General features: G+C 34.0%; 1 protein-coding gene across 1 annotated transcript in view; it reads right to left on the bottom strand.

Annotated features, from left to right (window-relative positions):
* Window positions 1–1,972: 1,972 nt before the first annotated feature.
* Window positions 1,973–20,849, bottom strand: part of LOC132101441 (solute carrier organic anion transporter family member 3A1-like) — a 55,025-nt gene continuing 36,148 nt past the window's right edge. The window contains exons 3-10 of the mRNA XM_059506400.1: window positions 10,927–11,025; window positions 10,117–10,383; window positions 8,109–8,273; window positions 6,366–6,564; window positions 5,082–5,250; window positions 3,864–4,033; window positions 3,482–3,546; window positions 1,973–2,648 (exon numbers count right to left, since the gene is read on the bottom strand). Of these exons, the coding sequence (XP_059362383.1) occupies window positions 2,272–2,648; window positions 3,482–3,546; window positions 3,864–4,033; window positions 5,082–5,250; window positions 6,366–6,564; window positions 8,109–8,273; window positions 10,117–10,383; window positions 10,927–11,025 (1,511 nt within the window). The 3' untranslated portion in view covers window positions 1,973–2,271. The remainder of the gene's footprint in view (window positions 2,649–3,481; window positions 3,547–3,863; window positions 4,034–5,081; window positions 5,251–6,365; window positions 6,565–8,108; window positions 8,274–10,116; window positions 10,384–10,926; window positions 11,026–20,849) is intronic.

Genomic DNA, 20,849 nt, shown 5'->3' with positions numbered 1-20,849 from the left:
TGTATGAAAGAAAATTAAATAAATAAAATATCCTAGTGATTATTAACATGGAATATATATATATATATATATTTCAGAGTAGATTCTGCATAAAACTCTAGTGATAAAATATCTTAAATTCTATTTCATTAAAGAATAGTTCAGCCAAAATTGAGGATTTGCTGAAAATGTACATACCCTCCTGTAGGCAATCCAAGATGTAGTTGAGCTTGTTTCTTCATATGAAAAGATTTGGAGAAATGTAGCATTATATCACTTGCTCACCAAAGGATCCTCTGCAGTGAATGGGTGCCGTCAGAATGAGAGTCGAAACAGCTGATAAAAACATCACAGCAATCCACACGTCTCCAGTCAGCTAACATCTAGTGAAGTGAAAAGCTGCATATCCCATCATTAACACATTTTACTGTTGCGTTTGGCCAAAATATGAGTCCATAATCCATAATGACAGTTCCTCCCCCTCCACATCACAGTTCAGTAACATCTTGGTTTAGAACGGTTTTCAGTTGTAATTGGTGCTTTATCTGTGCATACTTCTCTCCTGATTCACTTTTTCATGAAAACAAAATCAACATTATGCATACAGGACTCATATTTTAGCCTGAAGTAACAGTTTGAATTTAAAAAATGTAATGATGAATTTGTTCATTGCAAAACACATCATAAGACATTGATACAATTTAGTCATTTTTAACAGCTGTTTAGTCTCTCATTCTGACGGCACCCATCCACTATAGAGGATCCACTGCTGAGCAAGTGATGTATTTGTTGTTGTTGTTTTTTTTAAATCTGTTCTTATGAACAAATAAACTCATCTTTTTCTTGGTTGGCCTGAGGGTGAGTACATTTTTTGAACTATTTAAACTTTTAGGTAAAAAAAAGAACCATAGAGACAAATCTGAGATTTTATGAAAAATAATTTATTTGCAGAATAAAATAAAAGTTATTTTGCCATTTAAAAAAAAATGATATGAAAAGTACACTGCTTACATTTTTACCTGCAGTGACGCTTGTAAAACAAGAATGATGTTCTATGAAGCTTTAGAGGAAATTCAAATAATGTAAAACCAGAAATTCATCATGAACAGTTTTTATCCAAGTGTCTTTTGTATACAGCTCTATTTCTACCCACAGTGCCATTTCTTATTGCAGTGAAGTGAAATAAAACCGTTTAATCTCAATCCAAAGATGAAACACACTTTACATGTTACATAATAATTGTATAAAATTGAATTCTTCATCCAACTCATAAATACCAAGGCCCAGTATGACCAACAGAACGTTATTTGCTCTACAGCAAGATGAGAGCACCACTCACAAATGACAATAGTCTTCTGCCATTTAATAAAAACGCCTTTTCCCAATACCTCTCCTCTGATGTCAGTCACGCTGTAGATCACAATATTCCCAAAGTCCCAAACATGGCATTATTGTCATCTGAATAAAGAGGCATTCCTAAATTCATTAATAAAACTACAAATCTCATTCGCTATCTGTCTTCACCATACGAAACAAAATCAAATACACTCTCCCACTATTGCACAAATATATAAAGAAGCTTACAATGTACAGTATCAACAACCTTTACAAATTAAGACATTATTGGCCTTAATAAACAATATAAATTAACAACAGCCGAAAGCAAATGCTGCAAAAAGCACTTAGAAAAAAAAACATGTCTCAAACACCCCTTTGAATGTTTCAAGAAAAAATGTATATTGTTTTCATATATATATATATATATATATATATATATATATACTGTATAAAATTGCAGTATGTAGTATACAATAGAATGTTATATTAGTATTAATAAACTGGTTGTGATGTACTAAATGATCCCCATAATAATAACGGACTGGGGCGGGGGTCGAGAACATAACCAGCATCAACCAGCCGGATGACTGATGACGAATTAAATTTTTGATCTTAGTTGTGTGTATATATATATATATATATATATATATATATATATATATATATATATGTATATATTTTTTTTTTTATTAAAAAAGTCATTTTGTGTATGACTTCAGCTAATGCACAGCTGTGTGAAGTTAACAAACCAGCTACAAAATCAGGCATTGAAGTAGACGCCTTCAGCTAACTACTACAACATTTTACTGGCACTGGAGAAACACCTGTGAGAGTACTTGTAAAAACAAGATGGACCCAGTAGAAGAGTTTGAAGGAGTTTACAAGAAAGTCGGACACATCCTGGAATAAGAGACGGTCCTTCAGTATAACGATGCTTGAATTAGCATGAAACCACTATAAAACGGACTCCATGTTTTCACACCACTCGTGATCCTCCAGACTATATATAAATTTAGTCCTGTTGACTTGGCTCTGACTGCTGTCCTTCCCGATGCTGTCCAGATTCACGCTGGACGAGAACATTTCCGTGGGTGTAACGTAACCCTCATTGTTTTTAATGTATTTCTTGTAGTTTCTGCGCAGGCATTGCCAGGTGGTTGTGTAGAGGAGGAACGCCACAACCTTGAGGACGATGGCCATGCTGACGTACAGGTGCCGGTAGCTCACGTTGTCGTACAGCAGACAGGCGCCTTTGTCCCCGCACTCGGTGCCCCAGAAAAGGCATGTGGAATCGATCCCTGTGCCAAATATCAGAGGAGGAGGAATGAACCCTGAAAAAGGCATTTAAAAGACAAAACTGACATTCTGATCTGCTTCTACACATATTAGCTGTTTTGCAATATTGAGAGAATGGAGAAAGTCTTCATTTTCTGATTAATAAAGCAAGCTGAGAACTACTTAATTAGGACAAACAGCTTAAATGGGATAGTTCACACAAAAATGAAAATTCCGTCATTTATTACTCATCCTCATGTCGTTCCAAACCTGTAAGACCTTAGTTTATCTTCGGAAGACAAATTAAGATATTTTTGATGAAATTCAAAAGCTCCCTGACCCTGTATAGACAGCTACCACATTAAAGGCCCAGAAAAGTAGTAAAGACATCATTAAAATAGTCCATGTGACATCAGTGGCTCAACCGTAATGTCATGAAGCTATGAGAATACTTTTTGTGTGCGAAGGACACAAAAATAACGACTTTATTCAACAGTTTCTTCTTTCTTATTCAACAGTGTCCTTACTACCATTCTGAGCCTTGAATTTATCTGTTGCGTTGTTGTCTAAACAGGGTCAGAAAGCTTGTGAATTTCATCAAAAATATCTTTAGTTGTGCTCCAAAGATGAACGAAGCTCTTACAGGTTTGGAAAGACACAAGGGTGAATAATTTATGAGCTATTCCTTTAATTTTAAAGCTAGAAAACTATTTGCTATAACAGACGTAGCAAATGCATTTATCCTTGTTTTATGGCACTTTGGATTGCGAGGAAAATGACTCTGTAGAATGCTTATTCCACTGAGGCAAACAAATTACTCTCCACAATATACTGTGAAAGCATGTAGTTTGAGTGGTAAATGTGGTTGTTCTGAGCTGTGATATCTCACCTAACAGTCGCAGAAGCAGAAAAAGGACTCCAAGAGCGTATGACTTCAGCTCTGGGCTCACAGTTCTAAAAGAGCAAGAAAGCAAGTCAACATATTGAGCACAAAACATGTTCATCCATACACACATTCATGACGCGTCCCCTCAGATTTAAAGACAGACAGACAGACAGACAGACAGATAGATAGATAGATAGACTTTCAGAACCATTGTTCCAGCTTATGGACAATAAAAAACATTGACAGCCAAATAGATTTCTTTCTGCATTAAAGAGCTTCATCACTGATAGCTGCAGACGACCAGACTGCAGTGCATGCTTATAATAAACAACACTATCACAGTTATCATCATAGCTCTGGTTTTTAATAAGTTTGGTAGAGTCACCTGATGAGGATGATGACGGAGGGCGTCTGGGCCATGGCTCCAATCATACTGCAGGCACAGATCACACACAGGAAGGTGAGGAAGGCCTCCTTGCAGCCGGGACGTGGGCATTTCCCTGGCACAGCCGTGGCAGAGTCGTATGTGGAGATACACGCGCACCCTGTCATATTCTGAAAGTAAAAAACAAGATCAAATAAGGTTACACTTTACTAAGTATTGAGTAATATTAATTTTACTACTATATATTACTATATATATTACTTATATTATTAGAGTAATATTAATTTTAATATTAAAATAACTACAGTACATGTACTTACTATATGGTTAGGGTTTGCCTTAGGGTTACTTGCATGTAATTATGCATCAGTTATTGTTATTATAATAGTAAGTTTATGTAACATGTTACAAGGACACCTTAAAATAAAGTGTTACCTCAAATAACATTTATATTCTCCTCATAAAATAATTTGCTAATAATTCTGCTGTCTGATATGTGCAAATATGACAGTAAGCATGATAAAGTGATTTTAAATCACTTAATATATACTACCATCAACCATTAAATTAAAACGAGGGCTTATTTAAAAATAAAAACATTTAATATCGATATTAAATGAGTGTTGAGTGGACTAGTGTAAAGTAAACGAGTCATTATGGTCTGTCTGAATGTGCTTGAAATTTATGCATTTAGCAGACGCTTTTATCCAAAGCGACTTACAGTGCATTCAGGCTATCAATTTTTACCTATCATGCGTTCCCGGGGAATCGAACCCCCAACCTTACGCTTGATAGCGCAATGCTCTACCAATTGAGCTACAGGAACACTATAGTCAATGTACCCTCGAACCCTGGCAGAAACAGGCTCATTAAACCCAAAAGTTGGTATATTCATATCGTGAGCCAGTGCTCAATTATGATAATGGTACTGGCTGTGACTTATATCTTGGATTCATCTATTCCAGTTTGTACCATTCGCTTTGTATGGTAGTGAGTGCAGAGGCCCATACTGCAGTGGCCATTATGATGCCTGGCAGGCAGACATACTGTATATCTGATAAGCGGCGTGGGCTTCGCTTCTAATGACCCACGCCGGACATGAGCTGTCCAGAAAATGAGCGGAGAGCCAGAGAAGCAGACATACAGAGAATATGTGACAGCGAAGAGGAAAGAAAGAGTGAAAGACAAAGTTGTTGTGTAAATGAGATGGGTAATGACCTGAGAGAGAGGAGGTGGAAGTCTGGTTCTGATGACTCTGGTGCAGCCAGCGAAACAGGAGGACAAGTAGGTCACACCGTTGGAGCCACAAACGGGGCTAACGGATGAAGTGTAGCAGTTACAATGACTCATGCAGGGGGCTTCCGGTCTCTGGCCTACTTGCAGTGTCCTATATACACACAAACACACATTCACCTGTTTGACGCCAGTTATTTATATATACTGAGAGTCATTGAGTTCATTTTGTGTATCACACACAGCCCTGTTTGTTTAGCAGCTTAGATATGAGCAGGCCCAGATTGAATTGACTTTTGGGGATGGAATTGGTCCCATTTTGGGGAAAATCCAATAGCGTGTGATGGTGTACACAGAAACATTGAACAAATACTGAATGAGTCTGTGTGTTGAGTCTGAACAAATTGGAGCATGAGTCACATCTTGTTCTTGAGCAAACTGAATGAATGAATCATCTGCTGACCGACTGAACAAGAGGGGCATGTGAGTTCGTTTAGTTTGTCACTAAAACTGTTTTCACAAAAAAAGTCTGCTAATATTTTGCAATGCAATAAATAGTATTGCATTAAAAAGGACAAATGATAATATAAAATGTGTCAAACTAGTTAAAATGATTATAAAAACAGTGTAAAAAATCTTATGCTAATAATTTAGAAAAATTATTTGTATCAAATTACAAAAAAATTAAAATAATATAACAAATTACATAAGAATAAGAAAAACATCAAAAGTGAATAATAATACAAAAGAAATTTTCCTATTACGGTATTTCAACAAAATTTGTATTAGAAGAATATTATCAAAAAATTAAATGTATTAAAATTAAATTATATACAAATTCAATTACTTTTAATTGTTTAAAAATGCATATATCCAAATATAATAAGAATCTGAGTGATTCAATGACTTGCTCAAAACACAAAAATACACTAATTTTGCCCCCTACTGGTGTAATGACGATCAGCAAATGAACAGATTTCAGAAGTCACGCAGATCAATCTAAATCCAAAGCATTATGTGTGCAGATCTATAAAGCAAAGATTCAAAGTGGGCCTGGAAAATAAATTGGGATGTATTACTAATCGTTTTTCTCCTGTTCCCTTGAAACCAGTGAAATCTATAAAATACTGAAGCTGGCTCATAAACAAAATAAATGAAGGGGTTTCAGCATGTAGACTTGTCATCCTCTAGCTTCTTTGCAAAGACATTATAAATGGCACAAAAAATAACAAGGCTGTGAGGAGAAAAAAGCAGCTGAGCCGTCCGTACTTGTTGCCATAGGCGATGTTCACCCCAGCGACAGGTCCTGTGTCACAGCCCAGGAACAGGAAGGACACGTAACAGGCCGTGGAGATCAGATTGACCAGCATGGCCATCTGAATCGCTCCCAGAGCAGACAGGTTCAGCTTCTTCACCAGCAGACCTCCCAGGAATATGCCCAGACAGGCACACGGGATGGCCGTCATCCCTGTTTATGACGAGAAGATCCACAGAATGATGTGTTACATAAAGTCAAGAGTTGGTTTCCTGTGTTCCTGTACACCCTCTTATCTTTGTTCTTTTCTTTGTATTGCGGCACTTCAGATGTCGATAAATTGCTTTTGGTGTATTCTTCATTTGTAAGTCGCTTTGGATGAAAGCTTTTGCTAGACAAATAAATGCAAATCTTATAATTATAAATTATAATTTATACTGTTACTGGGTAAGAGACAAAGATAAACGTGTTGGGATAAAATGAGTTTCAAAAGACTGAGAAGGTCTTGACAATCTGGGAATCCAAATGTTTTTCACAAAAAAATTGTTTAAACAAACAAAAAAAAAATTTGCAAAGAAAAACTGAATGAAATGAAATTAAGAATTGGACAAAATATACACATTCATATTAGGCACATGTTCTGTGAGTGATATGTAAACAATTATTTGACTTAAATTAGTAAAAATAATAATAAAAATACAGTAAAAATAGACTAATGCTAATAGTTTTGAGAAAAAAAAAATTCAATTTGTAAAACATTAGAAATGAACATTAAAAATATAGGGAAATCTGCTACAATTTGCAATGAAACTATTAGAAAGAAATTGTAAAAATAATAATAATAATAATAATAATTTTAATTGCATTAAAAGTTTCATTTGATTTCATTCCTGTAATAATTTGCAATGAAATAAATGCTTTTGAATAAAAAAACAATACACATTATAAAAACAGTTTTTCGATTAATAATTTAGAAAAATATATATATTCAATTAGAATATAATACTAAAAACTGATATTCTTGTTAATAATTTTTTTTAATTAATTGTAATTACAATTAACATTAAATTAGAAAAAATAATAAAAATAGGAAACACATTTTTACTAATAATTTGTATTAAATAAGAAAAAATACAGTAAAATACACAAACTGCTAATATTTTTTGGGGAAAAAATAATTTGTAAAACATTAGTAAATAACACTAAAACTAGGGGAACATCTGCTATAATTTATAATGAAAGAGTATTAGAAAGAATTGTAAAAACAATTTTAATTGCAATTAAAAATGAAAAAAGCAAACCAGACTTTTTTCTCTAATAATTAGTTATTGAATTTTTAAAAAGATTTGTTCGCAAAATTTTTTGAAAAAGTACTATTAAATTATTATTATATAATACTAAAAATAAAGGAAAATTAAAATTTTCTGTAAAAAATTAGCAATAAAACTTGTATTAGAAAAAATAGTCAAATTAATTGGCATTTTAAATAAAATTAGATAAAGTAGGAAAGTAGGAAAACATTTTTTTTGCTAATCATTTGCAATGAAAATTTGTATTAAACTTTCAATAAAAACTGCATTACATAAAATATCAAAACTGTATTGCAACTAAATCGTAATGTAAAAATGGCAAAAATAAGAAAAATAAGACAAATACATTTCCTACTAAAAGTCGGCAATAAAAAAGAACAGGAAAAAAGAGATTCTGACCGACTTTTGCAGCTCGTTGTATGTGTTTAAGTGTGTGTTTATACACACCCAGCAGCTGGTTAGCAGAGGTTGTGGTGAGGTTGAACTGCTGCTCCAGATATTTGCCCAGGAAGGCAGCAAAGCCAGCAACAACAGCAATCTCCATACAGGCAGCTAACACAATACATGTGAACACCGGGTTCGACAGCAGGTGCTTGGTCACCTTGGGAATAACTGGAGTGAAAGAGGAAGAGACAGAGTGGAGAGACAGGGAGATGGGAAGAGAGACAGAGAGTTCAGTGACTGAGTAATGACAGACTAGTCTAGTCTATAGCATTCAGTTAAAGTTAAGATTGACGCTTGTAATACTTGAATGCAGAAACAGATGATTTATGATGCAATCAACAGACATTCACCTCCTAATTTCCTCTTTCTTTTCTAAAGTGCTGCAGAAAAATTGTGAGGAGCCTTCATTTTGACTGATATATTTGACAGATGTGTCTGAAACATCACGACGGAGACTGCTTTTACACCAGATGGTAAAAGTTGGACAAAACCGCTGCCTGCATTATTGCTGCACAGAGTCTTGTACGTTTGCCTTTAGCTTGTGCTGCCATGGCTTCCTTGCTGGTAATGCATCATGTTAGCTAGCATGTAATCAGATCTTCCATGATTGATGGATGCTGTTGTACAAAATTGGAGCTTTACAAGTATAGTACAATTCCAGCATAACAATTACTCTATTTACAGACAAACAGACGAGAAACAAGAACGGCAGCATGAACCTGGAGAGCGACAGTTAGCACGCAAAAAGTGCTTCTTCGTGTTTGGCTGGAAACATGTTTAAAACCATGACTCTAATAAGCAGATCCAGATGGAGACTAATGTTTTTTGTTTGTTTGTTTTTGCACATTACTCTAAACTAAATATTTTTTCTTAATTTTTTTAATCAAATCAATCAAATTTTGAGCCCCTCTCATCAATGCTACAAAGGGCTTTTCTTTTTTTATTTTATTTTTATAACAAAATCAACCAAAAAATGTACTTGACCAGAAACAATGTATAACATTTTATAAATGATTTATATGATTTATTAATAAAATATTTCTTACACTACACTTTGTCTAATTGAACATTATATTTCATAAGAAACACGAGAGCACCACAAAGCAAAATTAAATTACACAATATACTTCACTTACAAAACATAATGTTATTTATATGACATTTATTAATATTTTATTAATAATCTGTTTTTATCTTTTTATAGTCAGTTTTCATTTATATTTTAATTTAGGTTTTACTCATTTTATTAGGCTATGCGCTTTTATCATTATTTAGCTTTATTTTTTTTTAATCTTTATTTAATTTAAATTTTAGTTTCGGTAATTTTAGCACTACTTTTAATATGAGTTAGTGGCCAAAGCAACTTTTTACATTTTTTAAATGTTTCATTTTAGTCTTATATGTCTGTCTTTTTTAGTTTTAGTTTATTTAATTTGAGTTATTCCAGTATATGAACAAACTGAATTAAAAATATATATTTTCTTTTCTTTTAAGTTCAAGTACTACAATAACTAAGTACTAAAAAAAAAAAAGTCAGATAATATATTCAGTTAATGATTTTAGTTTTAAATGCTGAAACATAAGTGGATGTGGATGTGTAGACGTTCAGTGGTTCCTACAAACTCCTGCGGGTGCAGATTCCATGTGAGCCTGCTCATAAGTACAACTTAACTCTAATTGTCTAATTACCTCCTCAGAGTATCATTAAGTATAATTAGACTTGCGATTAGAGGAAGATGTCCGGTAAGGTTTAAACAGATTTAAGCAGATCAACTCTTCAATTTAACATACACACAATCAAGAAAAAGACCCACATCAGGTGTTTGCGTCTAACATTTCTCCTTATTCTTTAAAGACAAGTGTAACTGTATTCAGCTAAAGCAGACTAATCTCAGTAAGAACACACTGAACATCACACAGTGGATTTGGAAGTCATAGACTCAGTGAAAGGAAGCGTTTAGCGGTTGTGTAACTGTGTATAGTGATTGGAGCCAGATACTGGCACAGAGACCTCGCAGATGCTGGCAGCAGGAAAGACTGTTGCTGTTGGGCTGGTAGTTCTGGTAGACTCCATTGCTGAGCTTGGATTTCTCATAATCCTGGGGTAAAGATGAGGGCAGCATAGTCTCATGACCTCCCTCCACCTCCTTGCCAGGCAGAGACTGAGGGAAACCAAACATGAAGAGGGCTGAGAAGAAGAGTAAGACACCGCAGAGGAGAAAACCGCCCCACCATGCACCGATCCAGCGGGGGTCATCAGGAGTGATGTTCAGCTTAGCTGAGAAAAGCAAACACAGGGTGATAAATACATGAAAAATGTGTAGCAGAATGATGAATATCTCACATATGCAGACATTTAAAAAGATTTAAATTACATGATGCAATTCACAGACATCTGACATCAAAACCATCGCGCTGTTCAAAGTCACTGGAGTCAATGAGCTATTCGGTAAGCCTCATTCTACTCAAAATGATTTTGTTGCTATATTAGGTGGAATGGATGTAGCTGAAATGACCAAGCCGCTTAAATAGAAAAGGATGCACATTTACTTTTGACAACATAATGAATCAGCAATAGTGTGGCAGTTTGAAAGATTCTCTGTCCTTTTTGATTCTCTCGTTGATTATTGATCGTGACAGTGAGACCGAATACAGTTGAAAACAGAATATAGAATACAGCACAGAAGACAGTGCTTTTAATTATTCAATTGATGCAAGAGCCATGTTGGTGGGAAACAATATGCCTTGCAGCAGCTTCCTGTTGCAGTAAACTGAGTGTTTGTGTTGTATCTGGAGATAAAGAGGATGAACTGAAACTTACTTGTGTTGATGAACAAAGCATCCACATAAAAGTTGGTACAGACAGATCCCAGGATGAAACCGCAAGCAGGTCCAAACACCAGTGTGGAAAAGAGGATACCTGAAATACAACAATAAAAATGATCAGATATCATATTTTGAAAACATTACAATTATAAAATGGTCATTTTATGATCATTATATGAACCACAGTTACAAAGTAAATTCCAACATTTCCTGTTATATTTGTTGATTTTTTTTTATTTATATTTTTAATATTCTCTAAAATAAATCTAAATAAAGGGTTACATTTATACATTATACATTTAAGCACTGAGTAATATTAATTAACTACATGTACTAACTATATGGTTAAGGTTAGGATTATGGTTTTGGCTTAGGATTACTTGCTTGAAATTACATATAATGTATTGTTATTATAATAGTAAGTACATGTAACACGTGTAACAAGAACACCTTGAAATAAAGTGTTACCAAATAAAATTCTATTTGTATGGCATTACTATTAAAACAACATTTTATATTATAAGGATATTATATCAAATAAATGTAAATATTTTCTAATCAGGTTTATGGTATAAAACAACAGTAATCTATTTTCTCAATATTATCTCTATATATTATAAATATAAATAATAATTGTGTATTATTATTATTATTATCGTTATTAAAATGACATTTTATTATATAACAATATTAATGTAAATATTTTCTGATAAAGTTTATTATTTAAAACAACAGTTGGCAATTTTTCACAACATTACAAAAAAGGGAAAGATTTAAGTTTTCCAGCCACAAGGTGGCACAGTCAACCCAAGGAAAATTCTACTAAAGAAGACAGATTTATATCAGAAATACATGAAGGAACATTTTGTATGATAAATATTGCAGTGTGCATGCAGTGTTATGTTTTCACCCTTTCCCATATTTTCCAAAAGAACAGATTAATTCAAACAAAGCAAGGCGTATCAGATCTCTTCCAAAACCGTAATATCCCTTGATGCTATATGAAACAATGATATGCTGTTATTTGACACTACATGTTCCAAAATCAATAGTAATGCATTATAAATAAAGTATGGTTTACTAAAAATACAATATATTAAGGAGAAGCATTCAAATGCATGACCTTCCCAAACTATGAGCACAAGCTGCCTGAACAAATATTCCAAGCGAAGAATGAGAACTCAGTTCCACAGTCCGAGTAATTCACCAGTTCTTGACAGGTTTGCACACAAAGCAAGAAAAAAGGGTTTGGCTTTTGAGCGGAATGGAGTGGCAGACATCTGGGGCACAAATCCCTATTAATATGCTGTCAAAAAAGTGTGACAGCGGCCCAGCAATAGCCCTGTGGGTCTCATGCAGCTTCTGAGATTATGAAGCCTTTATCCAGGCACTCCTCATCATCAGCTTTCCTGATCCTCTGTCATTCTCTTATTAAAACACACACAATATTGTTTCATTTCAAGCAATGCGTGCCTGTGCAATCACAAAAGGTGGTGCCAAATGTGTCTCACTGAGTGTTATGGACAAAACAAATGTGCGATTTGACGGTAGCAAGTCTGATACACAGCTTTAGTTGCAGTTTATGACAGCTCTGAGTCAATGGGGTACAGCAGGACCGAGAGCTGACAGAGAGCTGAAAAACACAAATGTCCAGTCTGTTACTGACAGGTGTGGAGTTGGACGTTGCTTATGTCAGCATTTTATATCCTCAATACTGACCTCATAATATTAGAGTGAGTAAAAGATGTATAAAAAAAATGTGTGTTCACCCAAATATATATATAAATTATTATTTATTTATTTTATTATTATTATCTGTGAAATAATATAAAACTGTGAGATTCACTACTTAAATTTTTATTGATTCATAGCCCTGCAATTTAAATATAAACTAGACAATAATTTAAGGTAAAAATCCAAATTTCCAGGTCATTTATTACAACAAATAAAATATTAGTATTAAAAATATTATAAAAGGATAAATAGAAAATCCATTATTATAATTAAAATAAATTATAAAAAATAAATACAAATTAATTATTATAATTATAACAATTCTAAATATTACAACTAGGAACCATGCAAAGTGTATCATGAATGTATATGGCTAAAACCCTACTTCATTTTTCTTGATTCATAACCTTAATTAAAAGATAAACTAACACAATTTACTTAAAAGTCTAACTATTTTTATAAAACAAACATTAAAATTGATTATTAAAAATAACTGCATATAAATTTGAATACTATCACAATTATAAAAATTATAACTGGGAACGAACTGGGTAAGAGAGTACTCACACGTACACAGAGCAAACCGCATGTCCTGTTACAAACCGCAACCACAAGGCCTGATCTCGATTTACAGAACATCTTCATGTTTCCCATGAATCAAATAACATTAAAGTGAAAAGTGAAGTGACATTCAGCCAAGTATGGTGACCCATACTCAGAATTCGTGCTCTGCATTTAACCCATCCGAAATGCACACACACAGAGCAGTGAACACACACACACACACCCGGAGCAGTGGGCAGCCATTTATGCTGCGGCGCCCGGGGAGCAGTTGGGGGTTCGATGCCTTGCTCAAGGGCACCTAAGTCATGGTATTGAGGGTGGAGAGAGAACTGTACATGCACTCCCCCCACCCACAATTCCTGCCGGACCGGGACTCGAACTCACAACCTTTCGATTGGGAGTCCGACTCTCTAACCATTAGGCCACGACTTCCCAAATAGGAACAGGTTGTCAAATGTTTTCCTTCAGTTTTAATAGAAATTACTACTTACTGACAGTTAGATGGGTTGGGCTACATGGAGAAATTTTGATATATATATATATATATATATATATATATTTACTACTCATTATCATGTCTTTTATCACTTTGTGTATAATTATAATCTGTATTTTACACATACTTAAAATGCTTTGGAAATATACACATTTGTCATGCCAATAAAGCAACTTAAACATGAAATAAAAATTTTTTTTCAACACAAAAAATTATCTGAAGTGACAGTGAAGAGATTTTTTGGAGAGATTCGGAGTCAGTAAAAAAAAAAAATAAGTGAACACTTTTCTTCAGCAAGGATGCATTAAATGGATCAAAAGTGACAGTGAAGATGTTTTGAATGTTACAAAAGATTTCTATTTAAAATAAACTGTTCTTTTGAACTTTCTATTGATCAAAGTGTCCTGAAAACAGACATTTCTCAAAGTTTCTGCAAAAATCTTTATTTTCCATAATAACAAATGTTGATAGAAATCAGAAATGTAAAAATAAATATTCATTTTTTTTTAAATAATATACTATATGTTGTATAATACATAAATGTTTAATACATATTATCTCTAAAGAGTATATATTTTTACATTTTAAAATTGTGAACATTATTTAGTCTGCAGGTTTCACAGCGATTTGCTTAAAAAAAAAAAAATGTGCATGTGCTTGAAAACACAGTAAAACCATGGTGTTGGATTCACAAGAACAGCTGCAGAGTTTCCATCCCAACTGTTGTGCTGCCCAGTGGAAGGCACTGCAGTGTTTTTACTGCGAGTTTCCTTAGAGACTGCATGTTTATGTTTGCATCTATGTACGCCGATTGCTCATAGCAACGCTTCAGAACTGACTACCCCAACAGGAAACCTCAAAAAGGCAGCAGAAATCTTGCAATCACCTTTAAAGTATTGTGACAGCTGGTTTGGGCAAAGGACCCTACCACAAAAAATTTCCACCAACTTCTTCAGAAGGCAGCTTCTTTCTGTATAAAGCAAAATAACATGTTTCTTATGATCGATAAGCATCACTTCTTGTTAAACAAACGTCATTTTTAACCCTACTGAGGTAAGACGGTTTTGATAAGAAAATCAAAACTGAAGTTCTAAAATTATTTAGCCTGTATAATTTGATGATTTAAAGGTCAAAAAGTGTTGGAAATACATAGTCATTCACTTTTTCTGTCCTTATCTGTCTTTCTGCTGCTTCTCCAAAACTGTGTCTGTCCTGAGTGTCCTTTAATTTGTATTTCTCATGGGACATGTAACATATATAGGGTTAATACAAATCTCCTGACTTTCATGAACACAAAACTGGGCGTTTAGTCACTGGAGAAATGGGCTACTTCCTACATCCTTTCCGCTAATCATCTACGTGCAGGTAATTATGTCCAATTTACTGCAAAGTACAAATTCGGTGGTAAGCATTTTTAATTTTACAACTTAAATCATCATTAAAGAAAAGAGCAGGTATTAAAATGGCATGCTGTGTAAGGTCCATTATTCTCTTAAATATCTTTGAAATTACTCTTTTTTTTCTTCCAGGAAATCTTGTTTGGATACCAAGGAAAAACATTCATGTGTGGCCTATTCAACTGCCACATTTTAACATCCACTTACAGCGCAGCCTAGACGTAATGGTATAATGTTACAGCCTTTTATTGCCTAAAATGTCTCTTTAGAGGACAGAAAAGAATGACATTTACTGAGAATTACAAATAAATCAGCTAAGCGTCTATGATCATGAACTATGACGATCCTTCAAGAAAGGATCTTTATAAAAGCATGTGTAAAATCCTTCAAGAAACAGTGGTGTGTTAAATTAACCATACGAGACAGAATTGCATGACATAGTATTGCACTTTATGATAAATCACTAACATTTAGGATAAATAATAAGACAAATTATATTCAATAATCTCATTGTTATCAAGATTTGAACACGAGCTGGTTTTTGTACTTCACACAACAGACCACACTCACACATCTCAGCAAGTCTTTAGCAGTTACCAGTTCCAATACCAAAAGAAACAAAGCACTACAGAGCAAAGAAACAGCTGCTAAATAGTTATCCTAAGATCTACTGCATTCTCTGGTTGCATTTTATGCTTCACTTTGTATACTTTTCCCACCACAATTCTGCAATAAATCCAGAAGCCCAATTATATAAATTACATGTTATTATTCCTGTGATGGAAAAGCTGAATTTTTCAGTAGCAAGCACTCCAGGGTTCAATGTCACATTATCCTTCAGAAATCATTCAAGGATCCACTTTATTTTGAGGTGTACGTACTTGTTACATATATTACATTATTATTATAGCAATAAATTATGCAGAGTTACATGCCCTAAACCAAACCCTAATCCTAACCCTATAGTAAGTAGATAAATAATATTACTCAGTACGTATATCTATAATAACACTTAAACCAAGAAAACTTTAAAATAAAGTGTAATCTCAAACTTCAGTATTCTGATTTGGTGCTCAAATAGTAGTGCATGTGGTATATTTCTGAATTCAAGTAAATTTGATTTGATTTCAGCACAAAAACTAAGGATGCACAGTATATACTGATACAATAAAATTACTGGTTACTGGGCATAACATGAAAACAATTATATTTGGCCAAAATTTTAATGTCACTGTCAGGTTTTTTTTTTTTTTTAATTACTTTCAAGCAGGCATGAGTAATATGTTTCCATACAGGCACAAATAAATTGTAGTTGAGCTTCAGTTAAGTGCTTAGTGTTCATTATAACTTGCTGCAAGAGACTTTTTACCTGTCATAATACAGAGTGAGCTTACAAAGCAACTTCACCTGTGTACGTTATACACCAGAGCTTATGCGACATAAACAGACACACACTCCCACAAAATTGTATGGGTAAGCATGCACATATACTGTACCGTAGAGTCACTTCTATTGTACTTAAGTGCTTAAAGGGGTCATTTGACGCTGCTAAAAATAACATTATTTGGTGTAATGAAATATGTTTATGCGGTTTAAGGTAAAAAAAAACACATTATTTTCCACATACTGCACATTATTGTTTCTCCTCTATGCCCGCCTTCTGAAACACATAGATTTTTACAAGGCTCATCGGTCTGAAAAGCAAGGTGTGCTCTGATTGTCCAGCTATCCAGTGCATGGTGATTGGCCGAATACCTCAAACGTGTGACAAAACGTCTATATGACATGGCGGTGGTGGTAACAATAATACTACAGCGAGAATAAAAGGTACGCTTTCTTTCTTTGCGTGAACATCTTGGTGGCGTTATGCAAATTTTCCCACATAGTGGCATAGACATGTTCGGAACCCAGAGAAACGCAGGAGACAAGAGATCCAATCGCAGTAGGGTTTTAATGGGTAATCCAAAGAGAAATCAACAAGCAGGGGTCAAAACCAAAAATCCATCCAAACAAACAAACAAATAAACAGGAAAAGGAATAGGAACAGGAACGGAAACAGGAATAGAACCTAGAAACTCGGAATGCGAGGAAACTGGGTGACGGAAGGAAAGGACTCCATCCAGACAAACAGAAAAGGACTGGTTAATATAGGGAGGATAATGACTAACAAGTGAAGACACCTGAGTGCAATTAACAGGAGTGCAATTACTGTGATGAAGGGACAAGGCTTTGTGGGAATTGTAGTGCGTACGGTGAGGTGCCTATGGGGAAGTGAGACCACTAGTGGAGACTCAGGGAAACAGAGACCAGACAGCGTGACAGCGTGTTAGAACGAGCCGTTTTAGGGGGGTATGGATGAGTCTTAACTTTTATAAAGAATATCTCTTTGGATTTGAAACTTTAGTCTTTACAAATTAACAGATCTTCTTTATGCACCAAGAGCATATGCATTCCATCACAAATCAAAGACTCAAACAATAGTCTGAACTGTGTGGCATGACACACAGTTTCAAAATCTCAGGTGTCACAGTGTCTGACCTAACAAACCAGGCGGTTTTAGACAGTCAAAGAGAATGAGTGCTTTCCTGTATGTAACGTGTGTGTGTGTGAGCCTGCTGACAGACTGACAGCGAAAAAAATCCAGTGACACTGATGCAATTGGACTAGACATTTCCGCAGTGAAGGAACGCAAGAATTTCGCAAACATAAAGTCAGGTCAGGGACTTATTCATGCTGTCAGATGGAAATTTTCACTTTCTGCTCCTCCATTCCTGTTTCAAAATGTGAATGTGCATTAGTTTCATTTTCCGTAGGGGAGATCTAAAGCTTTGTAACACGACCCATGCTATACAGGGGTGAAATTATTATCAAACATGACCAAAATTTATATATTTTTAAAGCACTTGACTGATGAAATGACAGTGTTAAATGCTGATGGAAAGTCAGTTAGTCCCATAATATTAGGGCAGAAGAAAACTGACAGTATGAAAGTAGCAGTTTCAAAGACAAACATGAGAAAGGCAGATGGCCAATGTGTCTGATAAGCTTAATATGATATATTATTTTTACCAAAGACAGACACTATTTTCTTTAAGTAAGGCTGACAAGGGCATGCGCATCATAAATCTACGTAGAAATCTAAATTCAGTGTATCCATGTCAACAACAACTGCATAACTCTATATTCTTAAAGGAACAGTTCACTCAAAAATTAGAAAATATAATTGTTCCAAACCTTTATGACATTCTTTCTTTTGCAGAACATAAGGGGGAATTTAGGGGCCACTTATTTTCATTTAAAGATGATGAATTGGGATGGATGCTGCCAAATGAATGAATTAATGAATAAGAAAGAAAAAAAAGATGAAAAATATCATAAAAATATTTGTGTATGCAATAAATAAATAAAATTTTATGTCATCACTCTCTGAAAAACTCCTTTGGAGTAGGTCTCAATCTAAATATGGCGCTGTAAGATGCATCACATCAGGTCTGATATAAGTAATTATAAGCCATCAAGTCTCATAAGTCACATTTATTTATATTTTTGAATATGGCCTTAAAACTTACTCAAATTCCCATTGACTTTCATGTGGTTTACAACATTTTATTTTATTTACTTATTAATTTTTACAATTTTGATATAATATCATGTTATAAACTACTGATCAAATAAATATATGTGTCCTTTCTCTTCATTTCTCCCCTGCTGTTCAAACACATCAAACCGTCTGTCACTCACAGACGTGTGTTTGACAAAGCAAATACTGTACTACAAATACGTTTTGAAATATTGCTGCCTTAATCTCAAACGTTATTTTAAATGCCAAAAACCTAATCCCATATGTCTAAATAAAGAAAATCTTTTATGTAATGGAGCCACAGTTATATCTTAGCAAAACTGGCCAAATCAACACAGCAACCCAATGCAAACAAATAATTTTAAGGTGAACCCAATGCAAATTTTCCTATGGTGCATTATGCACACATCTTTTCTGATGCAGGGACATTTAATGACACGATTACAGATTGCTCACGAACAATATCTCACTAGGGCATTGGAATGTAATCTTTCCTTAGGACAACAAGGTATCATGGCTTCAGTGTTTTTATGGACATAAATGTGTCAGAAAAGGCAAACGCACTGTAATTGCCATTTATCGTGTAAGATGGGTGTTTCTTCAACTTCAGGCACTTTTATGACCCAAATCTTGTTTTTTTTCTATATTAAAATAGTAATCTTTATAAATTATCAACAATTTTAAGCTTTTGTGTTTTGCTTTTTTAAAATATATTTATAAAGATCAACCTACAACTGTAAAACTTCATCATATGATATTTGTGAATGTGTGAAGAAAAGAAAACAGGAAAAACTAGGTTTTTAAACAGAATACTTGATTGTTCCATCATTTAATTTCCAGTTAGCCTCTAATATTATCAATCTCAATCACAGAATGCTATTAAACACAATAGGTTATTTGAAAATGACTCTGTGGTGAAAATGTTCAAGACAAAATAAAATAAAATTCTTCAAAAGTTTTTTTATTAAAAGAAATTCAGAGCCATAATGAGCAAAAAAGCACTGATTAAAAGTTATTGTACACTCATTTAAAATGTTATTTCAAATAAATAAACGTTTAAACTTTCAATTTCTAATATTGTATTATATATTTATTATATTTTCTTTCTAAGAAAAAAGACATTACTTAATATTAATAGGCATTAATAATATAAGGTAATGTCTCTTGAGCAGCTAATCAGCATATTAGAATGATATCTGACTAGAATGAGGCACTGAATGAAGACTGGAGAAATAATGCTTTAAATACAGCTTTGCCATCATAGGAATAAATAAAATTTTAAAATCTATTTAAATAGAAAAGTAATTTTAAATGTTACTGTTTTTTATTTTATACTTTATCAAATAAATGCAGCCTTGGTGGTTCAAAAACATCAAAAAATCTTGGTAGAATGGCAGTGTGCGATATATATATATATATATATATATATATATATATATATATATATATATATATATATATTCCCATAGCTGAAGAAACACCCATATATGGTTATATACAGAACCCATGAAGAGTTGAGGGCAAAAAATAAAAAAAATAAACAAATAAAAAAGCTTTGACAAGACAGATAATCCTTTAATCTACTTGATTTAGGGTCCCATAAGACAAAATGGCAGTGGATGCTTATAGATTATGCTGCTTTTCATTATTGCTGTTGATTATAGTATGGGTGCATCATAACAAAATATAGGACATGATGATGACACAACAAGTAATTACTCTTTTAAAAAGAAGTCTTTAAATAAGGAAGAAATATCTGATTCTGTTGTACTTGCAACATGACCAGATTAGTTTGCAACAAATAATACAAAATCGGAGGGATATTCTACTATGACTCAAAACCAATCGCAACTATGACGCTTGGAGTAAGTATCTTTGTGGAATGTTTGTGTGAGTTATCAGGGATAATATGTTAATTAACTTCTCATTAAATCGATAGTGTTTCAGTTCTCCACCTCAGGGGAAGTCGTGGCCTAATGGTTAGAGAGTTGGACTCCCAATCGAAAGGTTGTGAGTTCGAGTCCTGGGCCGGCAGGAATTGTGGGTGGGGGGAGTGCATGTACAGTTCTCTCTCCACCTTCAATACCACGACTTAGGTGCCCTTGAGCAAGGCATCGAACCCCCAACTGCTCCCCGGGCGCCGCAGC

Source organism: Carassius carassius, chromosome 23 (assembly GCF_963082965.1).
Source record: "Carassius carassius chromosome 23, fCarCar2.1, whole genome shotgun sequence".
In the NCBI taxonomy this organism is placed as follows: domain Eukaryota; kingdom Metazoa; phylum Chordata; class Actinopteri; order Cypriniformes; family Cyprinidae; genus Carassius; species Carassius carassius.
Note: the sequence above shows the minus strand (reverse complement) of the source record. Positions and strands in the feature narration are given on the sequence as shown.